Genomic DNA, 19979 nt, shown 5'->3' on the forward strand with positions numbered 1-19979 from the left:
AATTACTCGAACTAAACACTTTCAGATAGTGGTGGGTGTTTGGAAATAGCTGCCGATGGAGGTAGTTGAGGCAGGTACTTTAACAGCATCTAAAATACACCTGGACAGGTGGAGGGATAGGAAAGGTGGCGAGGGATATGGAAATGGGTAAGAGTTTAAGAAGGAACTGCAGATGCTGGAAAATCGAAGGTAGACAAAATAGCTGGAGAAACTCAGAGGATGAGGCAGCATCTATGGAGTGAAGGAAATAGAGGCAACGTTTCGGGCCGAAACCTTTCTTCAGAACTGGGACTAGCTGTGATGGGGCATTTTGGTCGGCATGGACATGTTAGGCTGAAGAGCCTGTTGCCGTGTTATGTAGCTTTAAGGCAAATCCGCCCAGCTCTTCAGTATAAAGACAGAATGATTTGATTGCCTGGTCCTTGCAGAAGTAATACATAGTTAATCCCCCATCTGTGAGGAAGAAACTAGATCACCCACAATCAAAATGCTACTGTCCAGCAACAGCTCTAATTCTACGCTGTAATGCAGTTTCTAGTTTAATCAACTGTGCGTGTGAGTGAGTGTGTGTCTGCTTGTGCGTGTGTGTGTGAGTCTGTGTGCATTTGTGTGCATGTACAATACAATACAATACAATTTATTTGTCATTTGAACCCCATTGAGGTTCAAACGAAATGTTGTTTCTGCAGTCATACACACAAGAAAGAACCAAGGCACAACACAATTTACACAAACATCCATCACAGCGCATCTCCTCCTCGCTGTGATGGAAGGCAAAGACTTATCTCTCCCCTGCACTACCCATTCCCCTCCCGATGTCAGAGTCAAAGCCCCCGGCAGGCGATGGTAATTGTCCCACGGCCATTTACGCCGCGCCGGGTGATGCAAGGCCGCGCTCCGGGTCTTGTTGGTGGAGCCCCCGGCGGGTGCTAGCAAAGTCCCGCAGCCGTTGAAGCTGCGCCGGGCGATGATGTATGGCTCCGCTCCAGGTAATCTTCAACCCCACAACTCGGGCGGGTGAAGTCGCCGTTGCGGAAGCCCCGAAAAGCGGTCTCCCAGCAGGGACCCGCGGGCTCCCGGTATTACTGCCCACCAGACCTTCGGTGTGTATACCTGTGCTTGTGCATGTGTTTGTGTGTGTGTGCATGTGTCCCTGTATGAGTGCGTGCCTGTGTTTGTGTGGTTGAGTGCATGCACATGCATGCGTATGTGAGTGTGTGCAAGAGTGTGTGCGTCTGCGCTTGTGCTTGAGTGTGCGTGTGTGAACGGGTGCGTGCATGCGCGAGTGTGCGTGCGTGTGTGCCTGTGTTCCTAGTGAGTGCGAGTGTGTGTGTGCACGCTCGTGTGTGTGTGTGAGTGGCTGTGTGCGTCTGAACATGTGTGCGCGTGTCTGTGCTGGTGCGTGTGTCGTGTGAGTTTGTGTCCCTGTGTGTGTGTCTGTGCTTGAGCATGTGTGAGTGGGTGTGAGAGTGTGTGTGAGTGAGCGTATCTGTGCTTGTGCGTGTGTTGCTTGTGTTTGTGTGTGCGTGCTTGTGTGAGTGTGTGCCTGTCTGTGCTGGAGCATGTGTTGGGGTGTGCGTGTGTTGTTTGTGTGTATGCGTGAGTGTGTGTGTGTGAGCGTGTCTGCTGGTACATGTGTTGTTTGTGTGTATGCGTGAGTGTGTGCGTGCGCCTGTGTGCATGTGTGAGTGTGTGTGAGTGTGCACGCCCATATCCATCCCTCGATCCACCATCTCTCTGCTCTCAATCCGTAATCCACAGGATACAGACAACATTAACACCACATCTCTTAATACCCTTGGATAGCAAACATCTACCAAGTTCCAATGTTAAATTATAGATGGAGCATCTGCTTTTCGTGGGAGGGCATGCCACACTTCCATAACCCCCAGCATGAACAGATGTTTGCTGGCTGCCTTCTACCCAGAAAAGCCTGGATTCTCCAATGACAGAGAATTTTCTAGCTTTACCAGCGGTTTCTTTCTAAGTCCGATAAATCTCTCCGAAATTAATCTTTAACCATTTGTATTTAGGGAGTAAATGTTAGATTCATGTCATCTCTCCTTGTGAAACACTGAAGATATTCTGCGGAATATTTACTGCTCATCTCCGAGAATTATCGCAGCTAAATATATCAATGTCTCTTGCGTTGTGAGTAGGGAGGGGGACTTGTCAGATGGTCCACTGCTGGCCCTTGATAATGCCACTGCCTTAGCAAGGCCAGCAGCGTAATCAAGGACCAATCTCATCCCGGTCACTCCCTCTTCTCCCCTCTCCCATCAAGCAAGAGGTACTGAAGTGTGAAAACGCACACCTCCAGATTCAGGGACAGTTTCTTCCCAGCTGTTATCAGGCAACTGAACCATCCTACCACAAGCAGAGAACAGTGCTGAACTACTGTCTACCTCATTGGAGACCTTTGATCTATCTTTAATTGGACCTTAACGGGCTTTATCTTGCACTAAATCGGGTTCCTGAGATAGAAGGGACCCTTCATTCTTTATGTGTAGGAAGGAACTGCAGTTGCTGGTTTAAATCGAAAATAGACACAAAATTCTGGAGTAACTCAGCGGGACAGGCAGCATTTCTGGAGAGAAGGAACGGATGGCAATAGACAATAGACCATAGACAATAGGTGCAGGATGGAGAATTCCACAGACGTTTCAGGCCGAGACCCTTCTTCAGACCTGAAGAAGGGAATTGACCCGAAACATCATCAGTCTGAACAGACATGTCACCCATTCCTTCTCTCCAGAGATGCTGCCTGTCCCGCTGAGTTACTCCAGCATTTTGTGTCTATCTTCCCTTTAGCCTTTATCTCTATGGACGGCTTGATTCCAATCATGTGCAGTCTTTTCCATGACTGGATAGCACGCAAAGAAAGGCTTTTCACCATACCTTGATACACGAGACAACAATGAGCTACACTAAACAAGGGCAATTTACTTGGAGTTCATGGTGCTCAATAGCTTGATGGTCGTTGTACCGAGATACACAGCAAAGCATGGTGTTGCATGCTGACCAAACAGACCATGTATCCTACACTGTAGCGACCTGAGCCAAAGATCCTATGGCGGAGCAAGATAAACCACTCCTTCTAAATGCAATGGGCTAACGTGTAGTACGCAATGGAGCGGAACGTGGGCCTTTTTTCCATCCATTTCCGTAACCCGACCCGACCCGACTCGCAGTGTAATCAACGTTGCGGGGGAACAGTTTGTGTTAATAAATTATAATTCTGAAAATGAGGAGAAGGTTTTTCCCAAATAACTTTTATTTTTACGAGGATGTTTCCGTAACCGGCTTCCGTCTCCGCACTAGTATCCTATGGGATCTTTGGTGTGGAGACGGAAGCTGGTTACAGAAATGGGGTCCCATGAATCTGCCCATGACCGTACTACGTCTTTTTCGTCGAGTGATCTAATTTGCTCGCTATAGGATCTTTGGCCTGAGCCACGCTGGTATCGAACCTCCGTTGGTCGGGCTCGAACTCTCGCGTGGACCGGGCGTGATCTGGGCCGACCAATCACGCGGTCAGAGGGGGCGTCAAAGGCGGCAGTTGGAATTCGAACGTTTGGCAGTTGGAGTCAATGATCATTGAGCGGAGCTATGATCGTTTGTTGGCGTGAAGCTCGGGTTTGCTCACGAGAATTGGCACAGTAGTGGTAAAATATTAACCTGATGCGCGAGTCAGCGGCGGGGCTGTGTCGGTTAATTATTTGCTTGCACCACGTGTGGACCTCGACAGGTCTATCTCTTTCCCACCAGAGATGCTCACTCCTCCCACAGGAAAAACACTATGACTGTATGCATGTAAATAGATTTATTTATTGAAATCATATGCTATGTCGCTCTTCCAGGGAGATGCTAACTGCATTTCGTTGTCTCAGTACTGTACACTGACAATGACAATTCAAGTTGAATCTGAATCTGAATCTGAATCGGATTGGGGGGGGGAGGAGGGTAGTCAGCCTCAATCTACCCCGCGACAGAGAGGGGAGGAGTTGTACAGTTTGATAGCCACAGGGAAGAAGGATCTCCTGTGGTGTTGTGTACTGCATCATTTACTAAGGTAATTTGTAATAGGAGTAGAATTAGGCTGTTCAGCCCATCAAGTCTATTCCGCCATTCAATCATAGCTGATCTGTCTCTCCCACCTAACCCCATTCTCCTGCCTTCTCCCCATAACCCCCAACACCCATACTAATTAAGAATCTATCTATCACTGCCTTAAAAGATACCCACTGACATGCCACAATTCTGTGATAGATATATAATTCACTGTCTACACATACAAGGTGGAAAGATTTAACAGGAATCTGAGCATTTAATAGGTAACCTTTTCACGCAAAGGGTGGTGAGTGTACGGAACAAGTTGCTGGAGGATGTAGTTGAGGCTGGGACTATTGCAATGTTTAAGAATCAATTAGACAGGTTTGGAAGGATATGGTCCAAACAATTAGACAGGTTTGGAAGGATAGGTGGGACTAGTGTAGATGGAACATGTTGGCCGATGTGGGCACGTTGGGGTGAAGGGCCTGTTTCCATACTGTATCACTCTATGACTGTGACAAGTAGCAAAGACTCATAGTCATCATTTCAAACAAATGGGTGTCAGAGGTTACGGGGAGATGGCAGGAGGACGGGATCAGGAGAGAGAGATGGATCAGCCATCATTAAATGACGGAGTAGACTTGATGGGCCGAGTGGCCTAATTCTACTCCTATCACTCCTATTGTTAAGGGCTTGGACACACTAGAGACAGGAAATATGTTCCCGATGTTGGTGGAGTCCAGAACCAGGGGCCACAGTTTAAGAATAAGGAGTAAGCCATTTAGACCAGAGACGATGAAACACTTTTTCTCACAGAGTGGTGAGTGTGTGGAATTCTCTGCCTCAGAGTGCGGTGGAGGCAGGTTCTCTGGATGTTTTCGAGAGAGAGCTAGATTGGGCTCTTAAAAATAGCGGAGTCAGGTGATATGGGGAGAAGGCAGAAACGATGATCACATTGAATAGCGGTGCTGGCTCGAAGGGCCAAATGGCCTACTCCTGCACCTATTGTCTATTGTCTATTATCACATGATCGTATGATCTTAGGAGTTGCAGCAAGCGAGGAGAGCTCACTGTGCCAGTAACCCATGTTCTCCCTTCCTGGAATCTCCCATCACATCACTGTGATCATGGCTGATCATCCCCAATCAGTACCCCGTTCCTTCCTTCTCCCCATATCCCCTGACTCCGCTATTTTTAAGAGCCCTATCTAGCTCTCTCTTGAATGCATCCAGAGAACCGGCCTCCACCGCCCTCTGGGACTGTTCACTTTAGCATCGAGCATTGAGTTTGCCCACATTCTGTTCTATGGAATGTTTCATCTTCAAAAACTAACGATACGTAACGGACTATTTTCTTTTTTCGGGAGCAGAGATAAGACAGACAGACAGACAGACAGACAGACAGACAGACAGACAGACAGACAGACAGACAGACAGACAGACAGACAGACAGACAGACAGAATTGATAGATGGATAATTAGATGGATAGTCATACAAGGGAAAGATACATAGATCAGCCATGATTGAATGGTGGAGTAGACGCGATGGGCCTAATGGCCTAATTCTGCTACTATAACTCATGAACTACAACTGCAGTTGTGCATTCTGTAAGTGGGGGACATGTACAAGATGGCGGTGGATGTCACTGGTTACTAAGTGTTCTTGTTTTGCAGGTGTGTGCGGCACTTCTGCGGGGATGTTGCCAACACCTGGCGTCTCTGCACCTGTCTAAAAGTATCTTCTCCCACAGGTAATCCATCTGCTTTAAATATGTTTATCTTCACTGGTTCTCATCTCGCTTTAAGTACAGTAAAATGCTGGAGTAACTCAGCGGGACAAACATCATCTCTGGAGAGAAGGAATGGGTGCCCTTCTTCAGATCTGCAGTTCCTTCCAACACACCTCGTTATAACAGACCTCTGTTTATAGAGGACCGAACCTGCTGTCTGACCTTTAAACTTTAGAGATACAGAGTGGAAACAGGCCCTTCAGCCTACCGAGTTCGCACCAACTTCAGATAGAGCTAACAATATAATTTTCTTACTGCAAGCTAACAATACTATAGGTTGTTTGTTACATTGTTTAATAGAATTAAATGTCGATCAAAGCGATTGCTTGTAAATTTCAATGCCTTGTCAATTTCCATGCCGTATCAATTTCAACACCTTGTCAATTTCAATGCCTTGTCAATTTCTACGCATTGTCAATTTCAATATCTTGTCAATTTCAACACCTTGTCAATTTCAACACCATGTCCATTTCAATACCATGTCCATTTCAACACCTTGTCAATTTCGATGGCCTCTGCAACATAACTAACAGCCAGTTTCCTTAAAGAGACAGTCGACTATAACCAAAATACATTATAACGAGATCTATAATAACGAGGGTTTACTGTATTATTTTCTGCACTTGAAAGATTTGTAATATTTGGGAAGGGGCACGAAAGAACAAACCTCTGTAATTGCCAAATGCACAATTTTATCTCACCTTAAGCTTTGGCCCTTCGTATTTGATATTTGCAATGCATTATGCAAATGCAATGCATTCGCAATGCATTTATAAATGCATTTCGTTGTCTCTATACTGTACACTGACAATGACAATTAAAATTGAATCTGAATATTTCCATACTGGGAATAAGGTTCTGACTGTTTACCCTATCAACGCTTGTCATAATTGTTTTTACTTCTATCTGCTCTATCTTCCTTCAATCTTCGTCAAGTCAAGTCAAGTTGAGTTTATTTGTCACATACACATACGAGATGTGCAGTGAAATGAAAGTGGCAATGCTCGCGGACTTTTGTGCAAAAGACAAACAACAAAACAACCAAACAAATTATAAACACAATCATAACACACATATTCTTTTTCATAATAAATAATGGAAGGAAAAATGTTCTGTAGAGTTAGTCCCTGGTGAGATAGGCGTTTACAGTCCGAATTGCCTCTGGGAAGAAACTCCTTCTCAACCTCTCCGTTCTCACCGCATGGCAACGGAGGCGTTTGCCTGACTGTAGCGGCTGGAACAGACCGTTGCAGGGGTGGAAGGGGTCGCCCATGATTTTGTTTGCTCTGGAGTTGCACCTCCTGTTGTATAGTTCCTGCAGGGGGGTGAGTGAAGTTCCCATAGTGCGTTCGGCCGAACGCACTACTCTCTGCAGAGCCTTCTTGTCCTTGGCAGAGCAATTCCCAAACCAGATGGTAATGTTCCTGGACAAGATGCTTTCCACCGCCGCTGCGTAGAAGCACTGGAGGATCCTCGGAGACACTCTGAATTTCCTCAATTGCCTGAGGTGGTAAAGGCGCTGCCTTGCCTTACTCACGAGTGCTGAGGCGTGTGATGCCCATGTCATATCCTCAGAGATGTGGACTCCCAGATATTTAAAACAGTTCACCCTATCCACAGGACCATTTACGTTCCATACGAAACAGTCCAAGTCTTCTCCTCGTAGATAATACCGTCTAATACAGACATAATTCTGGTAAACCGAAGATAGACACAAAATGCTGGAGAAACTCAGCGGGGCAGGAAGCATCTCTGGAGAGGAGGAATGGCCGACATTTCGGGTTGAGACCCTGCTTCAGACTGATGTCTGGGGAGAGGGCTGTTCAGAGAGATATTGTAGTCGGAGACAGTTAAACTGGTCGGAGAAGGGGGAGGCGACGCCTAAACCTACCTGATCTCTAGGTTGCTCAACACTTTAACTCCCTCTCCCATTCCCACACTGAACTTTCTGTCCTGGGCCTCCTCCATTGTCAGAGTGAGGCCCAGTGCAAATTAGAGGAGCAGCACCTCGTATTTCACTTGGGTACCTTACACCCCAGCGGTATGAACATTGACTTCTCTAACTTCAAGTAGCCCTTGCTTTCCCTCTCTCCACATTCCCTCCCCCTTCCCAGTTCTCCTTATTATTAAACTGTGATCCCTGGTTCTGGACTCCCCCAACATCCCACAGTCCAAAGACGTGCAGGTTTGTAGGTTAATTGGGTTCTGTAAACTGCAAATTGTCCCTAGTGTGCAGGATAGTGCTAGTGTACGGGGAGATTGTTTGTCGGCAGGAACTCGGTGGGCCGAAGGGCCTGTTTCTACCTGTCTCTAAAGTCTAGAGTTTTTTTTAATTAAAATGGCTTTTATTTTTTGTGCTCCCTGTGATATTTCAGTCAGTTCACCTGGAGTGGTCCAAGATAAATACCACACACTTTGTGAGGAAGGACCTGACTTCTTTAAAGTTCATGTGATAGGAGCAGAATTAGGCCATTTGGTCCATCTTGTCAATTCCGCCATTCAATCATGGCTGATCTATCTTTCTCTCTCAACCCCATTCTCCTGCCTCTTCCTCATAACCCCTGTCACCCGTACTAATCAGAATAAGAAATAAAGTGGACGTGTTTGAGGCTCAGTTAGAAATTGGCAAGTATGATGCTGTGGGAATTACTGAGACATGGCTGCACGAGGGCCAGGGCTGGGAACTGAATATTCAAGGGTATACCTATCGAAAAGACAGACAGGTGGGCAGAGGGGGTGGGATTGCTCTGTTGGTGAGGAATGAAATTCAGTCCCTTGCAAGGGGTGACATTGAAACAGGAGATGTGGAGTCAGTATGGATAGAACTAAGGAATTGTAAGGGTAAAAAGACCCTAAAGGGCTCCCCCAAGCAGTACAGTGCAAACAGTAGCCTGGATATAGGGTGCGTTGAATCAGGAGTTAAAATTGGCATGTAGCAAAGGTAATGCAGTGGTTGTTATGGGAGATTTCAACATGCAGGTAGACTGGGAAAATCAGGTTGGTACTGGACCCCAAGAAAGGCACTTTGTGAAGTGCCTTTGTGATGGATTCTTAGAGCAACATATTGGAGCCTACCACAGAGAAGGCAATTCTGGATTTAGTGTAATCTAATGAACTAGATTTGACAAAGGAACTTTAGGCTAAGGAGCCATTAGGAGGTAGTGACCATAATGTGGTCTAGTTTAATCTACAATTGGAGAGGGAGAAGGGTAAATGGGAGGTGTCAGTGTTACAGTTGAACAAAGGGGACTATGGAGGCATGGGAGAGGAGCTGGCCAAAGTTGACTGGAAAGATACCCCAGCAGGGATGACAGTGGAACAACAATGGCAGGTATTTATGGGAATAATACAGAAGGTGCAGGATCAGTTCATTCCCAGGAGGAAGAAAGATTCCAAGGGGAGTAAGGGACGACCATGGCTGACAAGGAACGTCAGGGACAGTTTAAAAATAAAAGAGAAGAAGTACAAAGTAGCAAAGATGAGCGGGAAGCAAGAGGATTGGGTAATGTTTAAAGAGCAACAGAAGATAACCAAAAAGGCAATACGGGGAGAAAAGATGAGGTATGAAGGTAAGCTAGCCAAGAATATAAAGGAGGATAGTAAAAACTTCTTTAGGTATGGGAAGAGGAAAAAAAATAGTTAAGACCAAAGTTGGACCCTTGAAGACTGACAAAGGTGAATTTATTATGGAGCACAAGGAAATGGCAGATGAGTTGAACAGGTACTTTGGATCCTTCTTCACTAAGGAGGACCCAAACAATCTTCCTGATATACTAGCGCCAGAGGATCTGGGGTGACGGAGGAACTGAAGGAAATCCACATTAGGCAGGAAATGGTGTTGGATAGACTGATGGGACTGAAGGCTGATAAAGTCTGCATCCCAGGGTACTTAATGAAGTGGCTCCAGAAATCGTGGAAGTATTGATGATAATTTTCCAATGTTCCATAGACTCAGGATCAGTTCCTGTGGATTGAAGGGTAGCTAATTTTATCCCACTTTTTAAGAAAGGTGGGAGAGAGAAACCAGGGAATTATAGACCAGTTAGCCTGACATCAGTGTTGGGGAAGATGCTTGAGTCAATTATAAAAGATGAAATAGCGCCACATTTGGATAGCAGTAACAGGATCGGTCCGAGTCAGCATGGATTTACGATTGGGAAATCATTCTTGACTAATCTTCTGGAATTTTTTGAGGATGTAACTAGGAAAATGGACAAGGGAGAGCCAGTGGATGTAGTGTACCTGGACTTTCAGAAAGCCTTTGATAAGGTCCCACAGGAGATTAGTGGGCACAATTAGAGCACATGATATTGAGGGTAAAGTGCTGACATGGATAGAAAATTGTTGGCAGACAGGAAACAGAGAGTAGGGATTAACGGGTCACTTTCAGAATGGCAGGCAGAGACTAGTGGGGTACCGCAAGGCTCGGTGCTGGGACCGCAGCTATTTCAATATACATCAATGATTTAGATGAAGTGATTCAAAGTAACATTAGCAAATTTGCAGATGACACAAAGCTGGGTGGCAGTGTGAACTGTGAGGAGGATGCTGTGAGAATGCAGGGTGACTTGGACTGGTGCATGGCAGGTGCAGTTTAATGTGGATAAATGTGAAGTTATCCACTTTGGTAGCAAAAACAGGAAGGCAGATTATTATCTAAATGGTGTCAAGTTGGGAAAAGGGGAAGTACAACGGGATCTGAGGGTCCTTGTTCATCAGTCACTGAAAGTAAGCATGCAGGTACAGCAGGCAGTGAAGAAAGCAAATGCATGTTGTCCTTCATAACAAGAGGAGGAATATAGGAGCAAAGAGGTCCTTCTGCAGTTGTATAGGGCCCTAGTGAGACCAGACCTGGAGTATTGTGCAGTTTTGACCCCTAATTTGCAGAATAACATTCTTGCTATTAAGGGGGTGCAGAGTAAGTTTACAAGGTTAATTCCTGGGATGGCGGGACTGTCATATGCTGAGAGAATGGAGCAGCTGAGCTTGTACACTCTGGAGTCCAGAAGGATGAGAGGGGATCTTATTGAAACATGTAAGATTAATAAGGGTTTGGCCATGCTAGAGGCAGGAAACATGTTCCCGATGTTGGGGGAGTCCAGAACAAGGGGCCACAGTTTAAGAATAAGGGGTAAGCCATTTATAACGGAGACGAGGAAACACTTCTTCACACAGAGAGTTATGAGTGTGGAATTCTCTGCCTCAGAGGACGGTGGAGGCCGGTTCTCTGGATACTTTCAAGAGAGAGCTAGATGGGGCTCTTAAAGATAGTGTAGTCAGGGGATATGGGGAGAAGGCAGGAACAGGGTACTGATTGGGGATGACCAGCCACGGTGCTGGCTCGAAGGGCTGAATGGCCTACTCCTGCACCTATTGTCTATTGTCTCTAATTTATCTATCTCTGCCTTAAAAATATCCACTGACTTCGCCTCCACAGCCTTCTGTGGCAATGAATTCCACAGATTCACCACCCTCTGATTAAAGAAATTCCTCCTCATCTCCTTCCTGAAGGAACGTCCTTTAATTCTGAGGCTGTGACCTCTGGTCCCAGACTGTCCCACTGGTGGAAACATCCTCTCCACATCCACTCTAACCTGGCCTTTCAAAACAAGGTAGTTGCATTGATTAACTGTTTAAGAAGGAACTGCAGATGCTGGAAAATCGAAGGTAGACAAAAAATGCTGGAGAAACTCAGCGGGGTGAGGCAGCATCTGTGGAGCGAAGGAAATCCTGCCTCACCCGCTGAGTTTCTCCAGCATTTTGTTGTCTACCTTGCATTGATTAACTACTGGAGGCTTGTGTAATGGATGAGACTGCTAGAGTCAGTTATTAAAGATGGGATAGCAGCACATTTGAAAAGTGGTGAAATCATTGGACAAAGTCAGCATGGATTTACGAAAGGTAAATCATGTCTGACGAATCTTAGAATTTTTCGAGGAAGTAACTAGTAGAGTGGATAGGGGAGAACCAGTGGATGTGTTATATCTGGACTTTCAGAAGGCTTTCGACAAGGTCCCACATAAGAGATTAGTATACAACAAATGTAGGTCCCTTGCAGTCAGAAACAGGTGAATTGATCATGGGGAACAAGGACATGGCGGACCAATTGAATAACTACTTTTGTTCCGTCTTCACTAAGGAAGACATAAATAATCTGCCGGAAATAGCAGGGGACCGCGGGTCAAAGGAGATGGAAGTACTGAGTGAAATCCAGGTTAGCCGGGAAGTGGTGTTAGGTAAATTGAATGGATTAAAGGCCGATAAATCCCCAGGGCCAGATAGGCTGCATCCCAGAGTACTTAAAAAAGTAGCTCCAGAAATAGTGGATGCATTAGTGATAATTTTTCAAAACTCTTTAGATTCTGGAGTAGTTCCTGAGGATTGGAGGGTAGCTAATGTAACCCCACTTTTTTAAAAAGGGAGGGAGAGAGAAGACAGGGAATTACAGACCAGTTAGTTTAACATCGGTAGTGGGGAAACTGCTAGAGTCAGTTATTAAAGATGGGATAGCAGCACATTTGAAAAGTGGTAAAATCATTGGACAAAGTCAGCATGGATTTACGAAAGGTAAATCATGTCTGACGAATCTTATAGAATTTTTCGAGGAAGTAACTAGTAGAGTGGATAGAGGAGAACCAGTGGATGTGTTATATCTGGACTTTCAGAAGGCTTTCGACAAGGTCCCACATAAGAGATTAGTATACAAACTTAAAGCACACGGTATTGGGGGTTCAGTATTGATTGGATTGAAAACTGACTGGCAAACAGGAAGCAAAGAGTAGGAGTAAACGGGTCCTTTTCAGAATGGCAGGCAGTGACTAGTGGGGTACCGCAATGCTCAGTGCTGGGACCCTAGCTATTTACAATATATATTAATGATTTGGACGAGGGAATTGAATGCAACATCTCCAAGTTTGCGGATGACACTAAGCTGGGGGGCAGTGTTAGCAGTGAGGAGGATTCTACGAGGCTGCAAAGTGACTTGGATAGGCTGGGTGAGTGGGCAAATGCACGGCAGATGCAGTATAATGTGGATAAATGTGAGGTTATCCACTTTGGTGGCAAAAACAGGAAAGCAGACTATTATCTGAATGGTGGCCGATTAGGAAAGGGGGAGATGCAACGAGACCTGGGTGTCATGGTACACCAGTCACTGAAAGTAGGCATGCAGGTGCAGCAGGCAGTGAAGAAAACGAATGGTATGTTTGCACTCATAGCAAAAGGATTTGAGTATAGGAGCAGGGAGGTTCTACTGCAGTTGTACAGGGTCTTGGTGAGACCACACCTGGAGTATTTCATACAGTTCTGGTCTCCAAATCTGAGGAAGGACATTATTGCCATTGAGGGAGTGCAGAGAGGGTTCACCAGACTGATTCCTGGGATGTCAGGACTTTCATATGAAGAAAGACTGGATAGACTCGGCTTGTACTCGCTAGAATTTAGGAGATTGAGGGGGGATCTTATAGAAACGTACAAAATTCTTAAGGGGTTGGACAGGCTAGATGCAGGAAGATTGTTCCCGATGTTGGGGAAGTCCAGGACAAGGGGTCACAACTTAAGGATAGAGGGGAAATCCTTTAGGACCGAGATGAGAAAATCAGGGGGTATGGAGAGAAGGCAGGTACAGGATACTGAGTTGGATGTTCAGCCATGATCATATTGAATGGCGGTGCAGGCTCGAAGGGCCGAATGGCCTACTCCTGCACCTATTTTCTATGTTTCTATAATGACATAGATATTCTTACGATGTTATTATGGATTTAGCGGACAGGATGTGGAGAAGAAGCCAACGTTTTGGGTTGTTGGAAAGAACTGCAGATGCTGGTTTAAATCGAAGGTAGACGCACAATGTTCGGGTAACTCAGCAGGACAGGCAGCATCTCTGGAGAGAAGGAATGGGTGACGTTTCGGGACGAGACCCTTCTTCAGAATTTTGGGCCGTTGATGTTTTCAGTTCATGAGAAGTTTTTTTTTTAAAGTTTTTATCAGAAGAATATGATATCTAAAAAAGGGTCCCGACCCGAAATATAACCCATTCATTTTCTCCAAAGATGCTGCCTGACCCGCTGAGTTACTCCAACACTTTGTGTCTTTCTCAGATATAAAGGCCATTTACAGAATGTAGGCTTTGAGGAACCAAGGCATAAATTCGTTAAAACCTTAATAAAAGCAATGAAAGTTGGGTTATTTTATCAGTCTGGGTTTCCACTAGGAAGGGTCCTGACCTAAAACATCACCTTTTCATATACTCCGGTGATGTTGCCTGACCCGCTGAGTTACTCCAGCATTTTGTGTAAACCACTTCTTTGTTTCAGTTTAGTTTATTGTCACGTGCACCGGGGTACAGTGAAAAGCTTTTTGTTACGAGCTAACCAGTCAGCAGAAAGACAACACATGTTGTCTACAGTGTATAGTTCAAGTTCAAGTGAGTTTATTGTCATGTGTCCCTGTATAGGACAATGAAATTCTTGCTTTGCTTAAGCACACAGAACATAGTAGGCATTTACTACAAAACAGATAAATGGGTCCATATACCATGATATAAATATATACACACATGAATAAATAAACTGGTAAAGTGCAAATAACAGAAAGTGGTTATTAATAATCAGAGTTTTGTCCGAGCCAGGTTTAATAGCCTGATGGCTGTGGGGAAGTAGCTATTCCTGAACCTGGTTATTGCAGTCTTCAGGCTCCTGTACCTTCTACCTGAAGGTAGCAGGGAGATGAGTGTGCGGCCAGGATGGTGTGGGTCTTTGATGATACTGCCAGCCTTTTTGAGGCAGCGACTGCGATAAATCCCCTCGATGGAAGGAAGGTCAGAGCCGATGATGGACTGGGCAGTGTTTATTACTTTTTGTAGTCTTTTCCAGGGCGCTCAAATTGCCGAATCAAGCCACGATGCAACCGGTCAGTATGCTCTCGACTGTGCACCTGTAGAAGTTAGAGAGAGTCTTCCTTGACAATCCGACTCTCCGTAATCTTCTCAGGAAGTAGAGGCGCTGATGAGCTTTTTTGATAATTGCGTTAGTGTTCTCGGACCAGGAAAGATCTTCAGAGATGTGCACGCCCAGGAATTTGAAGTTCTTGACCCTTTCAACCATCGACCCGTTGATATAAATGGTGCTGTGGGTCCCCCTCCTACTCCTTCCAAAGTCCACAATCAGTTCCTTGGTTTTGCTGGTGTTGAGGGCCAGGTTATTGCGCTGGCACCATATGGACAGTTGCTCGATCTCTCTTCTATATTCTGACTCATCCCCATCAGTGATACGCCCCACAATAGTGGTGGCATCAGCGAACTTGATGATGGAGTTCGCACTGTGGTTCGCTACGCAGTCATGGGTATAGAGTGAGTACAGCAGGGGGCTGAGCACGCAGCCTTGAGGTGCTCCCGTGCTGATTGTTATCGAGGCTGACACATTTCCACCAATACGAACAGACGGTGGTCTGTGGATGAGGAAGTCGAGGATCCAGTTGCAGAGGGATGCGCAGAGACCCAGTTCTGCGAGTTTGGTAACCAGCTTGGAGGGGATGATTGTGTTAAATGCCGAGCTGTAATCAATGAATAACAGCCTGACATATGAGTTTTTGTTGGCCAAGTGGTCCAGTGCGGAGTGGAGGGCCAGCGAGATCGCATCCACCGTTGATCTGTTGTGGCGGTACGCGAACTGCAGTGGGTCCAGGTTTTTGTGGAGGTAGGAGTTGATTTGCTCCATGATCAACCTCTCAAAGCACTTCATCACCACCGGCATTAGTGCCACTGGTTGATAGTCATTGAGGCACGTTAGATACATGATAAGGGAAGTAGTGCAGGATAAATTCAAAAGAGTCTGATCAAATATAGTCCGAGGGTCACCAGTTGTGGTAGGATGGTTCAGTTGCCTGTTAACAGCTGGGAATAAATTGTCCCTGAATCTGGAGGTGTGCGTTTTCACACTTCTGTGCCTTTTGCACGATGGAAAGGGGGGAGGAGAGGGAGTGGCCGGGGTGCGACTCGTCTGTGATAATGCTGCTGGCCTTGCCTTGTTTCTACTGGGCATCTTTCCGAATGCTTGTGATTGTTTCTATACAAGGTTTAATTTCGATTACTTTAGTGGGGTGACCCCGATATATCGTGAAAGTGGTCTCAGGATTGCTGTGATTTGTCTTGGCGTATTTTGTCTGTTTACAGAGTAATTCTGTGGTACAACATTAATTCTTCTTCCCTCACTGTTGCAGGAAGGGCAAAGAGATCCCTCAATCGTTCAAGATGTTCTTCAGCAGTTCACACGCTTTGAAGCACATCAACCTATCAGGCACAAAACTTCCACCGGATGCCGTCAAGTCAGTGTTGCTTTCACCTCTTTGATTTCTTCTGTTTCAGTTTATTATTGTCACGTGCACCGAGGTACGGTGGAAAGCTTTGGTTTGCATTTAAGAGTTTGGCGCGGCAGTGCAGCGATAAAGTTGCGGCCTCACTGCGCCAGAGACTCGGGTTCCATCCTGACCACGGGTGGGGCTTGTCTGTACGGTGTTTGTACGTTCTCCCCGTGACCTGCGCGGGTTTTCCCCGGGTGCTCCGGTTTCCTCCCACACTCCAAAGCCGTGCAGGTTTGTAGGTTAATTGGCTTACATTAAGGGCCAAATGGCCTACTCCTGCACCTATTGTCTATTGGTATTGGCCAAATGCGGGAAAATGGGACGAGCTTTGATTGGGCATCTTGGTTGGTGTGTACGACCTGGGTCATAAGTTATAGGAGTAGAATTTGGCCATTCGGCCCATCGAGTCTACACCGCCATTCAATCATGGCTGATCTCTGCCTCCTAATCCTATTTTCCTGCTTGCTCCCCATGAACTTTCACACCCGGGTCAAAGGATTTGTTTCCATGCTGTTTGCCTATGGTTCTGTCAAGTCAAACTCAAACACAATAGAATTAAAGGGGAGTTACAGAATGCAGAATATAATTATCAGAATTATAGTGCATCAGGTCCATAGTCAATGTCCAATGTCCTCAATGAGATGGAGGGTGGCATAGTGACGCAGCGGTAGATTTGCTGCCTTACAGCGCCAGAGATCCAGGTTCCACCCTGACTACGGGTGCCCGTCCTTACGGAGTTTGTACATCCCGTGACCTGGGTGGGTTTTCTCCGGGTGCTCCAGTTTCCTCCCACACTCCAAAGGCGTACAGCTGTGTGGCTGAAATGGCTTTGGTAAAATTGTAAATTGTCATAATGCCATGAGGTCATAGGAGCAGAATTAGGCCATTCGGCACATCACGTCTACTCCGCCATTCACTCATGACTGATCTATCCTTCCCTCCTAACCCCATTCTCCTGCCTTCTTCCTATAACTCCTTACAGCCATACTAATCAAGAATCTGTCTGGCTTTAAAATATCCACTGACTTGGCTTCCACAGCCATCTGTGGCAACGAATTTCACAGATTCGCCACCCTCTGACTAAAGAAATTCCTCCTTGTCCCCTTCCTGAAGGAACGTCCTTTTATTCCGAGGCTATGACCTCTGGCCCTGGACTCTCCCACTAGTGTAAACATCCTCTCCACATCCACTCTATCCAGGCCTTTCACTATTCTGTACCTTCCAATGAGGTACCCCCTCATCCTTCTAAACTCCAGTGAGTACAGGTCCAGTGCTGACAAACGCTCATCATATGTTAACCCACTCATTCCTAAGATCATTGTTGTAAACCTCCTCTGGACCCTCTCCAGAGCCGGCACATCCTTCCTCAGATATGCGGCCTGAATCGGCTTGCAATACTCCAAATGCGTCCTGACGAGCGCCTTATAGAGCCTCACCATACATCCCTGTTTTTGTATCTCTGGACATTATTTCGGCAATTCAAAGTAAAGGGCTGCTGGTAACTGGAGATAGACACAAAATGCTGGAGTAGCTCAGCGGGACAGACAGCTTCTCTGGAGAGAAGGAATGGGAGACGTTTTGGGTCGAGACACCTCATTAGAGTCCCAACCTGAAACGTCACCCATTCCTTCTCTCCAGAGATGCTGCCTGTCCCGCTGAGTTACTCCAGCATTTTCAGTCCACCTTCAGTTTAAACCAGCATCTGCAGTTCCTTCCTACACATGACTACAATCCATCCATTTACAGGTACATGATAAGAATGACATTTAGTGCAAGGTAAAGCCAGCAAAGTCCGATCAAGAATAGGATAGACTGGGCAAGGATAGTCCGAAGGTCATCAACAAGGTCAAAGATTCATAGAGTGATACAGCGTGGAAACAGGTCCTTTGGCCCAACTTGCCCTCACCGGCCAACATGTCCCAGCTACACTAGTCTCACCTGCCTGCGCTTGGTCCATACCCCTCCAAACCTGTCCTATCCATGTACCTGTCCAAATGTTTCTTAAACGTTGGGATAGTCCCAGCCTCAACTATCTCCTGCGGCAGCTCGTTCCATACACCCACCACCCTCTGTGTGAAGAAGTTACCGCTCAGATTTTTTCCCTATTAAATCTTTTCCCCCTCACCTTAAACCTCTGTCCTCTGGGCGAGTCCAGAACCAGGGGCCACAGTCTTAGAATAAAGGGGAGGCCATTTAAGACTGAGGTGAGAAAAAACATTTTCACCCAGAGAGTTGTGAATTTGTGGAATTCTCTGCCGCAGAGGGCAGTGGAGGCCAAACCACTCGATGGATTTAAGAGAGAGTTAGATAGAGCTCTAGGGGCTAGTGGAATCAAGGGATATGGGGAGAAGGCAGGCACGGGTTATTGATTGGGGACGATCAGCCATGATCACAATGAATGGCGGTGCTGGCTCGAAGGGCTGAATGGCCCCCTCATGCACCGATTGTCTATTTCTACTTCATGATTCCCCTACTCTGGGCAAGAGACTCTGTGCGGCGGACACACTCGGCAGTTTGAACAGAAATGCAACGTTATAGTCACTTTGCACTGTGCGAGTGGCATTGTCTCTAACTCACCCCCAGTAGGTCACATTGATAGGTAGCGGCTGCTGTTTTATTTTCGTCTCGTGCTCACGCCATCTTCATTACCAGTTTGTGCTGAATCGTGTGAGTTTAGTGCTGTAGGCAGATTCCCAATGGACTTTCCCTGTCGGAGTGAACATCCTCGTTGTGTGCTGGGACTATTAATAACCAGCAGCAGGGCACCAGATTGGTTTCTGTTTCAGAGGAGCAGCGTGGGAACAGGCCCTTCAGCCCGTCGAGTCTGTGCCGACCAACGATAGACCCTTTCCTTCTCTCCAGAGATGCTGCCTGTCCCGCTGAGTTACTCCAGCATTCTGTGTCTCTACTCGTTCTATCATTCCAGTTTCACATCCTACACACTCCAAACATGGAAACATGGAAAATAGGTGCAGGAGTAGGCCATTCAGCCCTTCATCGCCATTCAATACGATCATGGCTGATCATCCACAATCAGTACCCCGGTTCCTGCTTTCTTCCCATGTCCCTTGATTCCTTTAGAACTAAGAGCTAAATCTAACTCCTCTCTTGAAAGCATCCAGAGAATTGGCCTTCGGTGGCAGGGAATTCCATAGATTCACAACTCTCTTGTTGAAAACGTTTTTCTTCATCTCAGTCCTAAATAGCCTACCCCTTATTCTTAAACTGTGTCTTTAAGAGCTATCTTTAATAAGGTAGATATTAGTTCAGGACTGCTGTAGGGGTTAGCTGAATCAAGGGATATGGGGAGAAGGCAGGCACGAGTTATTCATTTGGGATGATCAGCCATGATCACAATGAATGGCGGCGCTGGCTCGAAGGGCCGAATGGCCTACTCCTTCACCTATTTTCTATGTTTCTATGCTCTCTATTTGGTGATAGTATGCTTCTCTTACCTGATAACTGTTTTGTTTAGTTTAGAGGCACAGAGCATAAACAGGCCCTTCGGCCCACTGTGACCAGCAATCCCCACTCACTAACACTATCCTACACACACCACTGACCATTTAAAAACTTTACCTAGCCAATTAACCTACAAACCTGTACATCTTTGTATGTGCCATAAGCTTGGTATAGGTATCATTGCCCCTAGTGTGTGTAGGATAATGTTAATGTGTGGGGATCGCTGGTCGGCATGGACCTGGTGAGCCGAAGGGCCTTTTTCGGCGCTGTATCTCTAAACTAAACTAAACCCATTGTGTGAAAACTCAAGTGTATG

General features: G+C 46.2%; 1 protein-coding gene across 4 annotated transcripts in view; it reads left to right on the plus strand.

Annotated features, from left to right (window-relative positions):
* The window catches only part of LOC129708531 (F-actin-uncapping protein LRRC16A-like), a 301981-nt gene that overhangs the window by 165841 nt on the left and 116161 nt on the right, over positions 1-19979 (plus strand). For all 4 annotated transcript variants that reach the window (XM_055654335.1, XM_055654351.1, XM_055654347.1 and 1 more), the window contains exons 15-16: positions 5727-5803; positions 16061-16165. In XM_055654335.1, coding sequence (XP_055510310.1) covers positions 5727-5803; positions 16061-16165 — 182 coding nt within the window. The remainder of the gene's footprint in view (positions 1-5726; positions 5804-16060; positions 16166-19979) is intronic.

The sequence above is a fragment of the Leucoraja erinacea genome, chromosome 2 (assembly GCF_028641065.1).
Source record: "Leucoraja erinacea ecotype New England chromosome 2, Leri_hhj_1, whole genome shotgun sequence".
In the NCBI taxonomy this organism is placed as follows: Eukaryota; Metazoa; Chordata; class Chondrichthyes; order Rajiformes; family Rajidae; genus Leucoraja; species Leucoraja erinaceus.